This window comes from Bidens hawaiensis, unplaced genomic scaffold, assembly GCF_021521415.1.
Source record: "Bidens hawaiensis isolate Kalapana, Puna unplaced genomic scaffold, B.hawaiensis_p1.1 tig00039587_1, whole genome shotgun sequence".
NCBI lineage: Eukaryota > Viridiplantae > Streptophyta > Magnoliopsida > Asterales > Asteraceae > Bidens > Bidens hawaiensis.
In genome coordinates, this window is record NW_027505616.1 from 99,491 (window position 1) to 110,639 (window position 11,149).

The 11,149-nt window shown below is 37.8% G+C and overlaps 1 protein-coding gene across 1 annotated transcript; it reads left to right on the top strand.

Annotated features, from left to right (window-relative positions):
- Positions 1-6,871: 6,871 nt before the first annotated feature.
- On the top strand, positions 6,872-10,941 carry LOC143614312 (G-type lectin S-receptor-like serine/threonine-protein kinase B120). Its single transcript, XM_077087790.1, has 7 exons — positions 6,872-8,147; positions 8,305-8,412; positions 8,574-8,794; positions 9,046-9,256; positions 9,622-9,859; positions 10,030-10,177; positions 10,618-10,941. Exons 1-7 carry the CDS (start codon positions 6,872-6,874, stop codon positions 10,924-10,926), a joined length of 2,511 nt encoding a protein of 836 aa, XP_076943905.1. The 3' UTR covers positions 10,927-10,941.
- The last annotated feature ends 208 nt before the right edge of the window (positions 10,942-11,149 follow it).

Sequence of the window (11,149 nt, forward strand, 5' to 3'; positions counted from 1 at the left end):
AAATTGTACGCCAAATTCTCCAAGTGTGAATTTTGGTTATCCAAAGTTCAATTTCTTGGTCATGTTATAAATGAGAAGGGTATTCAAGTAGATCCAGCAAATATAGAAGCCATAACCAAATGGGAGAAACCTAAGACACCGACTCAAGTCAGAAGTTTCTTAGGCTTAGCTGGATATTACCGAAGATTCATTCAAAATTTCTCCCGTATAGCCGTTCCATTAACTTCACTCACAAGAAAATCAATTAAGTTTGAATGGGGACCGAAACAAGAAGAAGCATTTGAAACACTCAAACAAAAGTTAACCAATGCACCTATCTTGGCCTTTCCAAAAGGATTGGAAAACTTTACCATTTACTGTGATGCTTCGCATACGGGAATGGGTTGTGTTTTAAGGCAAGGAAAGAAAGTGATTGCTTATGCTTCAAGACAATTAAAAGTTCATGAAAAAAATTACACCACACAAGTTGTATGGTGTTAAATTCATTGTATACACTGATCACAAAAGTTTGAAGCATATATTCGACCAAAAAGAATTAAACATGAGACAAAGGCGTTGGATGGAAACACTTAATGATTATGATTGTGAGATCATATATCATGAAGGAAAGGCGAATGTGGTGGCTGACGCCTTAAGCAGGAAAGAACATGAGAAACCAAAGAGAGTCCGAGCTCTTAGATTGGAACTCAAAGTTGATTTAGCTAGTAAGATCAAAGAAGCTCAGAAGTTGAAACTGGAAGAAGGAAACATTAAAGCTGAAAAAGAGAATGGTACAATCGACCAGTTAGTCAAAGGAAGTGATGAAATACTTAGACTCGGTACTAGGATTTGGGTACCGATGGTCGGGAGTTTGAGAAATAAGATTCTAGAAGAAGCACACAAGTCAAAGTATATGATGCATCCGGGAAGTGACAAGATGTATCACAATTTAAAAGATGATTATTGGTGGATCGGGATGAAGAAAGACATTTCTTTATATGTAGCTAAATGCCTGACGTGTTCTAAAGTGAAAGCTGAACATCAAAAGCCGTTAGGATTACTACAACAACCGGAAATCCCGATATGGAAATGGGATATGATAACTATGGATTTCATCATGAAGTTACCTAAGACTTCTCGTTAAAATGATGCGATCTGGGTTATTGTCGATAGACTTACCAAGTCTACCCATTTTATTCCGATACAAGAAACGTTTAGCATGGAAAAGTTAGCACACTTATATGTCGAAAACATAGTATCCTTACATGGTGTGCCGCTATCCATCATTTCTGATACAGATAGTCGTTTCACTTCAAATTTTTGGTCAAGCTTTCAAAAGGCTATGGGGACTCAATTAAACTTAAGTACCGCATACCATCCCCAAACTAATGGCCAAAGTGAATGTACAATTCAAACCTTAGAAGACATGCTTCGTGCCTGTGTTATCGACTTAGGAGGAAGTTGGGACACTCATCTCGCGCTAATGGAATTCTCGTAAAACAACAGTTATCATACGAGTATCCAAGCAGCACCATTTGAAGCATTGTATGGGCGTAAGTGTAGAAGACCTGTATGCTGGTCACAAACAGGTGATAGTCAGTTGTCAGGACCCGAAATTGTTCAAAGAACCACTGATCAAGTTATACAAATTCGAGAATGATTGAAGGCAACAAGAGATAGACAAAAGAGCTATACGGACATTCGTCGCAAGCCATTAGATTTTAAATAAGGCGATAGAGTTTTATTGAAGGTGTCGCCTTGGAAAGGTGTAGTAAGATTCGGGAAGAAAGAGAAACTAAGTCCACGTTTTGTGGGACCATTTAAGATACTTGATAGAATTGGACCAGTTGCTTACCGATTAGAGTTACCCGATGAAATGAAAGGCATTCATGATGTGTTTCATGTATCCAATTTACAGAAGTGTTTAGCCGACAAAACTCTTGCTATGCTATTAAAAGATGTTAAGATCAACGAGAAGCTTGAATTTGTGGAACAACCTATTCAAATAGAAGATACTATGGTCAAGTTTCTCAAACACAAACGACTCAAGCTCGTGAAAGTCAAATGGGATTCAAGACGAGGACCTGAGTATACGTGGGAGCTCGTGTCAGAAATGAAAAAGAAGTATCCCTATCTATTCCAATAAATCTCGAGGACGAGATTATTCAAAAGGTGGGGAGGATGTAACACCGCGTATTTTACCCTATAAATTTAAGCCTAAATATACTAACTTATAAAGTATAAGGACCAAAAATGAACATTCTTAAAACTTTACCCATCGCGATACGAGACGGGGCAAAGATAAGCCCATCGCGTAGTGCAATGGCCTTGCACACAAACCCAGAAATGGGCGACATAGCGATACGCTACGGCCCAATCAAAACGGTCATCGCGTATCGCGATGATCCTGATGAGTCACTGGACAAGTGTCCAACAACGTGTCAACACGTGGCACGATATGACAGGCCACGTGTCACGAGCTGGTAAGGCGGCGTAAAAATGGCGGCGTCACGATACGCGATGGGGTAGAGGAACCCATCGCGTATCGTGAAGGGGTCCAAAATCTGCCTATAAATAGAGGGGTACGGAATTGAGCCTCATTCATCCCAAACACACCTCCATTTACACACACTTAACCTCGAAAGGCGTGCCCCATTGCCGTGCCAAGCCGACGTGCCATTTTCTCGTAATTCGTGCAAGGAACGAAGTTATAATCAAGCTAGCAATCGAGTAGATCAAGATCCTGCCTTTTTCTTATTATCAATCTAAGTATCCACATTAAGGTAGGAGTTATGTTTAAGTTATTTGAATTATAGCTTAGGCTATCCATCAAGGCTATGGCCTTTAACCTTGAAAGGTTTTATAAATATTCATAAACGAGTTTTCATAAACATTACTCCATAACTAAGTAATGTCAATCAAAGATATATTTTGACGGGCATGTAGTAACTGTAAGGGTGATATCATTAGTAGCAAGTTTCTTGCCTAAGGAAATGTAATTCGTATAAATCCCAATCAACCGAGGGACCCGTTTACTTACCTGGAGAAACTTACCAACATGTTATAACCTATTAAGCCAAAGCATGCTATATCAAACGTCACATAAAACCAAGTGTTTTCATTCACAATCAAAGATAAACAATTTCAAGGTTAAGTTTACAATCATAGCTTAACCTTATTCAAAACATTCATACAAACATATTTATGTATAGGTTGAGTATCATTCACAATCAATCAATCAGTCAAGGTTTTCAACACCGACGGTACATGTGAATACGTCAACCTTTTTAATCAGTCAAACATATTATACTCAATGAGACGAACGGGTGTTTGTCTTAACGAGTCAATCAATGTCTACATGAGATCATGAAATCTCTAAAACATTATAATACAAAGTAGAGAATAAAATCAACTCAGACTGAATACGCATGTGTCTGGATCCAAACATAACTGTTAAAGCCCAATCAATCAATCAAATGCAAAGAAGCCGCGGGCTGCAACGGTCATGACTAGTTCTCAGTTCAGGGTCGTGTGGATCGAGGAATACCGTTATGTGTGTAGGGCAGTGGTACATATACCGGAAGTAGATATGTTTCCGCTGAGATTGTCAAGAAAACTATGTTTGTATTGTAATCGTCATTCAAAATGTTTTATTTAGTCATACGTGTTCACCGGCATATAGCTGACGTATTTTTCCAACCCATTGCAGGTAATTAAGCATAAGTAAGCATTAGCAAGGATTGGAGTCTTAATGAAGATAGAAGCGCGTACAAGATGGCTCTGTTTTTTATAACTAAAAATCCTTGTAATACGAAACATATATTTTGTAAACTAATACTCGGGTGTTTAATTCCCGAGTAAATTTTCAATGTAAATTAATATTATATGCAAACTTAAAGTCTTCCGCTAAATTAACCCATAACTCTGATAAATTTACAAAACAGGTACCAACTTGTGGTCACACGCCTAGGCCCTAAGTTGGGGTGTGACACCCCACCCTATCATCATCTCCAAAAAGTTGAGTCCGACAAGTGGTGTCCGACGAGAGTTAGGGCTGTAGGTGTGGCAAGAATGGAAGGAAGAAAAGAAATGGTGGTTTTGGTAGAGACGAAGGTGAGGGAGGATCGAAGGAGGGTCCAGATCCCATCTTTTATTCACTATCTCCCCAATTTCATAATCCATATTATTTCACCATTCAATCATAATCTCCAAATTCTGATCGAACCTATGGTTAAGGTTTTTACCCCAAAAATGGCTTACGAAGGGACGCTTTAGCCCTATCCCACCAGATCCTATTCCACCGTCCTGCCGCCCGTGAACTCGTCGGATTAGTCGAACATCAACGACAGTTTATAATCGAAACCCTAACGGGCTGGATTATGCAATTATGATAATGGGCCATGAACCCACCTTCTGTATTTTGATTAGGTCAGGTGGGGTTAGGACTTAGGACTATTCATGGAGTGGTGTCGTGCGCCGCTTTTCCGACAAGGTTGTGCAATAGTTTTGTTCGTTCGTGGTCAACGTTTTTTCGGCAAGTGAGAGAGAGAACTAGATAGATTGAGAGAGACGGTGGGCTTTGGCAGGTGGTGCTCCATGTTTTTCCGGCGAGCCTGGTGGTGGGGTTTGGCTTGTGGTTGTACCTGAAAGATGGTGAGGGATATGGATAAATATGTTTTATCATTTTACTCTTTTAAGATTATAAGTAAAATGTTTTTTGTTTAATTAGTAAAATTACCAATTTGCCCTCATGTGCAAGGCAGATGAGTTGACTTAACGACAAAAAGTAACGGGGTTAGACTCAAAGGACTAACAGTGTTGGATTTGAAAACTTTAAGGACAAAACAATCAACTTAGAATACAAATGATAACAAATGAAAGTTGATGCTAACATAAAGGACAATATCTGTAATTCTGTCTTTATTTTATGTGAATCTTTTTTAACATTTATTTTATGTACATCCTTTTCTATTTTATTCTTAAAAATGAGTGTAATAGTTATATTTATGTTAGCGACTTTTAAAACAATCTAAGAATTAATTGTATATGAATAGGAGTTTATCATTACACTCATTTATGTTAGCGACTTTTGAGGGTTGCAAGCTTTTAAATCTTTGATTAACTTGATCATTTGATTGTTTTATTTGTTTTACATCATTTGGTATTAGAGCTCTTTGGTTGTATTAAATGGTTGTTCATGAAAGAAATCGACACCCTACTCATAGATCACCGATCGAGTTAATTTCAACCTATGGGATTTCAAGATCAAACGGCTCGGACAAAGGATTAGAGTTCATTAAAAACTAGCATTTAACTTTTTTTCATGATTTTTGTCCTTGCTATTTAACCCCAATTCAAACACCCTTTTTAGTTTTGAAAAAAAAAATCGTCGGGCCTTTTTCACCTTTTGGCATTCCACCTTCTGGTGCTCAAGTGGGGATTTAAAAGGATTAAAATTTTGGATTAAAATTTTTAAATATCTATAATGTCCATGATTTCTTTAGAGAGAAGTTTGTTCAGAATTGTCTTCTTGTATTCAAAATATTATGCCACTTGATATTTGCAATCACTTCTATTAATATATTGCAATAGTTTTTTCATGCAGTACAGTTTTATTTTATTGTGAGATTACTCTATAAAATAGTCTCTAAGTTCTGAAATTATTTTAACTAGAGGTTTGCCAACCTCCCCTCGCGCGCTGCGGCGAGAACACGTATGGATCTCGTCGTTAACTATTGTAACGATAGCGTATATTTATTTGTTTTCACAATCAACACAGTATGCTCGATGATAACTAAATTATATAAAATCAGCAGAAAAAATATTATTTCTTAAAAAATTCATCACCTCTCCAACAAACCTAGGTTCATCATCACCGAGTTATTATGGTATAGCCAACATACCAAAACTTAAAAAACTTATAATCATCAACATACACACATGGCAGCCGCCACCATAGACGGCCAAAGCCGCCGGCAACGGCCGGACTGTCATCATCATCGGGTCATAGAAAAGGGTTTAAGCATCTCTCTAGAACCCAATATATTCTCAGATCCACCGTCGCTACTAATCATCCACGGCAGCCGTGGAGTCACCGGAGAAGGAGTGCAGAGAAAGCAATAGGTGTCGCACAATCCGCCGCTACCACAGACAGCCGGAGCCGCCGGCAACGGTGGGGCAACTCCCGTCTCTTTGTTTCCCTCTCTAGAACCCACCCTTCGTCCCTCTTTCTCTCTCTAGATAAACAACCATAGATCCGTAGTCGTCAACAATATACTCTACAACCATCGAGTTTACCACCAGTGGGCCTTTGGGCGGGTGAGTTTTTCCCGAAACTGAAGATAACTTGAAGGCGTTTAAGTACTCCGTACGATTGGGTTCGGTCAACTGACGGTAGCTTTTTGCCATTGAATCACCCCGTACGAATTAGTTAAGCATTCTATGTTTGTAGACGTTTAAAAAAAATACTCTTTCAATTATAAAGTTAAAAGAATATTAATTGACTGGCTAGGTTAAGCCTCTTCAAATTCTAGAAACCGGAAGTTTTTCTTTCATCATCTAATTAACTATTATTACTCTAAATATTGTTCTAATAGTTTATAATTAGTAGGATGCTTTGGAAGGAATTTTCTCAACTCAGTCAATGGAGACAATTGAAAAATTCATAATTTGACCACGTGCATCCATTTAGTCAAAGTATATATCATCATCAGCCTACCCAAACCCCACATACAGTGGTCAAAATAAATTAATGGAGACAAATTCTCCTTCCTAGAAAATTCATCTCTTTCCTACTGTACGTCCCCTCTCTTTCCTTAACAATTTCATCCTTATAACATCTTCCTGGTACCTAAAATCAAGATATTATTATTCTTGCCACCATTTTGTGAACATGGGTGGTTACAAAACGCCAAAAAAATTTCAACTTGTTCTTTTCTTCTTTCTCCTGTCCTTGCTCCATGTGTTTTCTCAGTCAAACAACAACAATATCAGCCATGGAAACATGATAAGGGATGGAGAAATTATTATCTCCCCTAGACAAGTTTTCGCGCTCGGGTTCTTCAGTCCAGCGAATTCGAGTTTAAGATATGTTGGTATATGGTATTACGGATTACCTGGTGATCCAACAGTCATATGGGTAGCTAATAGAGATGCTCCACTGCCCGACAATTCTGGTGTTTTCGGTATTCAAAATAATGGGAGTCTGAGTCTTTCTGATGGGAATGGTAGGGAATACTGGACAACTGGTAGTTTTCCAGGTAATCTTACAGCTGTGCTTGTTGACACCGGAAACTTTATGCTTTCGACTGTTGCGAATGCTGGAGATGACGAAAATGCGCTATGGCAAAGTTGTGGGAATCCGACCGATACTTACTTACCAAACATGAGAGTTTATATGAATATCACAAGGGGAGATGGTATATTTTCATTTGATTCATGGAGGTCTAGTAATGACCCATCAAGAGGGAATTACTCCATGGAAGTTGACGCACGTGGTTCGCCGCAGATCATCTTGAGGGATGAATCACGTCGTCGGGTTTGGAGATCTGGTCCGTGGAATCGGCAGATATTCACCGGCCTGCCGCAGATGAGATCGATACTTGTGTCTGGTTTTAGACTAGTTCCTGCAGACGATGGTGATGTCATGTACTTCGTGTTTAACAATCCGAATATGACACGCTTGACGCGGTTTATGGTAACTTGGAATGGTGAAATACAGCAGTTGACCTGGGATGAAGGAAGGTTGGAATGGGATGTGTCGTTGACACTGCCTTCGACTGACTGCCAACGGTATAATACGTGTGGTAGTTACGGAATCTGTAACGGAAGGAATACCCGTTCTATATGTTCTTGTATGCAAGGATTTGAACGCAATTCCAGTGGTGAATGTGTTAGAAGAACTCCTCTAGAATGCGGATCAAATTCTAGTACAAATGATGGATTCCTAAGAATAGATGGAGTTAAGTTGCCTGATATTGCCACCAATAACTTTGATGCACAAACTCGAGAAAATTGTATAGATGCATGCTCTGATAAATGCTCATGCAATGCATACGCCTTCGTCGATGGAATTGGGTGTTTAACATGGGATGGTGATTTGGTCGATATCGAAGAATTTGAAGAAGGCGGAGAAACAATTTTCGTTCGCCTTGCAGATTCAGAATTAGGTAACTTCTATCTATATCCCCCCCCCCCCCCCTTTCACCTTTTCCTTGCATATTTTTCAATTCCATTAAATTTCAACTCCACTTATCATTTTTTGGATGTGACTAAATATTTGTTTACTAGATTTCATCAAAGTATAAACTTTTTGGTTCTAATTAGGTGGCGGAAAAGCATCCATGACTGCAATTATAGCGATATCAGTAACCGGAGTAATTGTTTTCGGTCTAATTTTGTGGCTAATCTGGCGATACAGGGGAAACATCAAAGGTACGCTTCATTTGATCTTAAATTTATGACAACGTGCAGCATTAAGTTTCTGAAATTAGCTAGTTATTTAAGTCCAACTTATACCCTTGGATGGATGGTAATTTTTTTTGATGAATTGGTTGTCATGTAACTGAACATTCTTTATTTACTGTGATGAACAGGCATCTCAAATATATGGAGGCAACAGGAGAATTCGTCACAACTTTTTCTAAGGCCAAATAGCGTAGAAATTCCTGCAGGTGCCGCAAGACCAGTTGATCTTTCAGCTGAAGGAAAAGCATTTGAAGGAACATTGTACAGTCTAATATCATTAGAATCTGCTACAGATGGTTTTGCTAACAAAAATAAGCTCGGTGAGGGTGGATTTGGCCCCGTACACAAGGTTAGCCTTTCTTTTTGAGCAACTGTTTTTTGCTCCAACTTTGTGAATTAGTACCGGGGCACGTAGGCATAAGCCGTTTCATTTCATGGTTATGCATGATTGCTTGAGTTTGATTTTGAAAACACAGGTCACCAAATAAGTTGGTCCATTTTGGATCTCAAACAAGACATGTTAGTAGTGTTTCTAGAACTTTTGGTATAGAAGATCAATGAAGACTTAAGAAACATAAATTTATATGCTTGTTTTTTCAGGGAATCCTGCCTGGGGGGCAAGAAATAGCTGTGAAAAGGCTATCAAAGTGGTCTGGACAAGGCTTGATGGAATTCAAGAATGAGATGATTCTGATTGCTAAGTTACAACACAGAAATCTTGTTAGATTGCTGGGGTATTGCATTGAAGGAGAAGAAAATATGCTAGTATATGAATACCTGCCTAACAAAAGCCTTGATACATTTCTTTTCGGTACGTCTTTGTCCCCTTTTCAAGTTACAGCTATTTCTAGCTACACCAAAATAATAGGGCTGTCAATTTCTGACACGGACCTGTTAATACAACACGACACGACACGAAGCAACTTGACACAGATTTTAACATGTTTGGGTTTGAGCTTAACAAGTTTCGTGTCTTAAACAGATTAACATGTTTAAGACCTGTTTTAATTCGTGTCATAATAGGTAAACCGACCTGTTAGTAACCTATTTGGATTTTTAATTTAAAAATTTTAATATACACTCCTAAATTCCTAAATCTATAGTCATACTTACATACGCCGTTTCACTTTTGTCCGTTACATACAACTGATGAGATTTTTGTATTTGTGATGATAGATGCTAAAAAGAAAGTGCTTCTGGATTGGAAAACACGGTTTATGATCATTGAAGGGATTGCTAGAGGCATTCTTTATCTCCACCGAGATTCTAGGCTCCGTATAATTCATCGCGATCTCAAAGCTAGCAACATTTTGCTTGATGTAGAGATGATCCCTAAGATTTCAGATTTTGGCATGGCTAGAATATTTGGAGGGAATCAGAACGAGGCAAATACAGTACGAGTCGTAGGCACATAGTAAGTTGATAATCATCTAACAAGTCCTGTTATTTTTTATTCACTGTCTTCATTTATGGTTCTGCATTCCACGAAAGAGCAACTCATTAAATTAAAAGAAAATATTGAATCTACTATACAGATTAAACCTAAAAATTAGACTTGTAAACTAACTTTTCCATTTCCTGCAGTGGTTACATGTCTCCGGAGTATGCAATGGAAGGTCTCTTTTCGGTGAAATCAGATGTTTACAGCTTCGGGGTTCTGCTGCTAGAAATCGTTAGTGGCAAAAGAAACACAAGTTTTCGCTCACATGATGCAACAAATCTAATAAAACACGTAAGTAGTCATCTTCATTTTCCATCATATTTGTATTAAAATTGAGTTAAGAAAACGATAATTACTTTTAACATAGAAACTTAATGCGATTAAAGTAGACCTGTCTAAGATTAGAAACCTTTTTTCTACTAAAAAATGGTGATAGGACCTTTAAAACTATGTTTAATAAAAAACAAGCTTCTAATAGTTTTAGTTATGTAAGATTCCCCTGTTACCAAAATTATGACTTGGTTTGCTCCTAGCTGATAGAATCACTCTAGAATTTGTCAAAAGTAAGTTGCATTGATATAGGTTCAAACAAAGTTCATTATTTATACTAAAAAATATCTTAAACTAGATTACTTTATATTGCAGTTTCCCTCAATATTAATTATAATTAAATAAAGTGTTCCAACATTTTATTTCTTACAATCATATTGATAGTTAGCAACTTTTTGCAGGCTTGGAATCTATGGAAGGATGGGAAACCCGAAGAACTAATTGATCCATCGATTCTAGATTCATGTAACATGAAAGAAGCATTAAAATGCATCCATGTAGGGATGTTATGTGTACAATTTTCAGCTGTTCATAGACCAACTATGTCATCAGTGGTGTATATGTTGGAGAGTGAAAGCACAAGTCTTCCTCTACCAACAGAAGTTGGGGATATGTCCCTAAACTCATCTGAAGTCGATATGACCATGGAAGGTAGAGAAATCACCGTCTCTTCGAATGATGTTACAGTTACAGAAGTGATCGGGAGGTGACATTAGAAATGAAATAACGATATTTTGTATGAATTATTTGTGCGTTTTTACTGTGTCCATAAATACATAGAGAGAAAGTTCTATTAATTTAATTGTAGTTTTTAGTATTGCCTACCAAAAATATAAACTTAGTTTAGTTATTATTTATTTGACAACAAATTCTAAAGAAATAACGAAATCGAAAGACAGTTGTTAGCAAAAAGAGTAAGGGGGTGTTTGGGAT